The sequence below is a fragment of the Myotis davidii genome, unplaced genomic scaffold (assembly GCF_000327345.1).
Source record: "Myotis davidii unplaced genomic scaffold, ASM32734v1 scaffold609, whole genome shotgun sequence".
NCBI lineage: Eukaryota > Metazoa > Chordata > Mammalia > Chiroptera > Vespertilionidae > Myotis > Myotis davidii.
Window position 1 is genome coordinate 740,960 of NW_006300164.1, and position 869 is coordinate 741,828.

At 69.9% G+C, this 869-nt stretch overlaps 1 protein-coding gene across 1 annotated transcript in view; it reads right to left on the reverse strand.

Moving 5' to 3' along the window:
* The window catches only part of DPP7 (dipeptidyl-peptidase 7), a gene marked incomplete at its 5' end in the record, with an annotated part of 3,423 nt that extends 2,560 nt beyond the window's left edge, over positions 1 to 863 (reverse strand). The window contains 3 exon segments of the mRNA XM_015572386.1: positions 54 to 172; positions 445 to 505; positions 678 to 863. Of these exon segments, the coding sequence (XP_015427872.1) occupies positions 54 to 172; positions 445 to 505; positions 678 to 863 (366 nt within the window).
* Between the last annotated feature and the right edge of the window lie 6 nt (positions 864 to 869).

The following is an 869-nucleotide window of genomic DNA, read 5'->3' on the forward strand; positions in this document are numbered from 1 at the left end:
GCCCCCTCCCCGCAGTCCCAGCCACCCCCCCACAGTCCCATGCCCTCCCATACCTGGTAGTCCCAGGCCTTGGCGTTGGAGCCCAAGCCGCAGCCGGTGGGGTCTGCGCAGGCCTGGTACTCCAGGTAGATGTCGTAGCAGGGCTCCGTGCCCGAGGAGTTGTACACCAACCCTGGGGAGAGGGTGCTGAGCCGGTGCCTGGACACCCCCCCACCTGCCCGCTCAGGACCCTGGGATCTTGTGTGCCCAGGAGGGCACACCCCGGGTCTGCACCAGCAGTGCCTGCCCTCCTGGCCGAGACCTCCCACAGCCCCTGGGGTAGTGGCCCCAGGCTGGGCCATAGGGGAGGTAGGGGTGGTGGGGTATCCTGGGCCCCGAGGTCCCTGGGATCCCCACACCAACACTGGGGCCCCCTCTCGGCACCAGGGCCCAGGGCGGACCCACCTGCCAGTGCCCGGAGGCCTGTGATCCTCTGGCTCTCACTCAGCAGCCGGTCGCAAGCCACCTGGGGGGCAGCAGGGCGCCTCAGCCGGAGACCTCTAAGACCTGCATCCCTCCCGCTCGCCCTGCCCTGGCCCCAGGCTGTGAGGGGTGGCGGCCCTCGTGTGGTTGGCATCAACCATCCTGGGAAGCTGGCCGGGACCCATCTGGGGGGGGCGATGGGGGACAGTCCTTGCCTTGACAGGGTTGGCGGGCAGGGGCCCCAGGAAGTCGGTGGGGTACGGGTAGTCCATCATGGCCAGCATGGTGAAGGCGTTCCGGGCGAACCCAAAGAGCTGGGCCAGGTCCTTCCCGCTCGAGAGCGGCTGGCAGGTGCCGAATGCCCGGCGGACCGTGTCATGTGCTGCAGGGGGGGCAGGCCTTTGGGG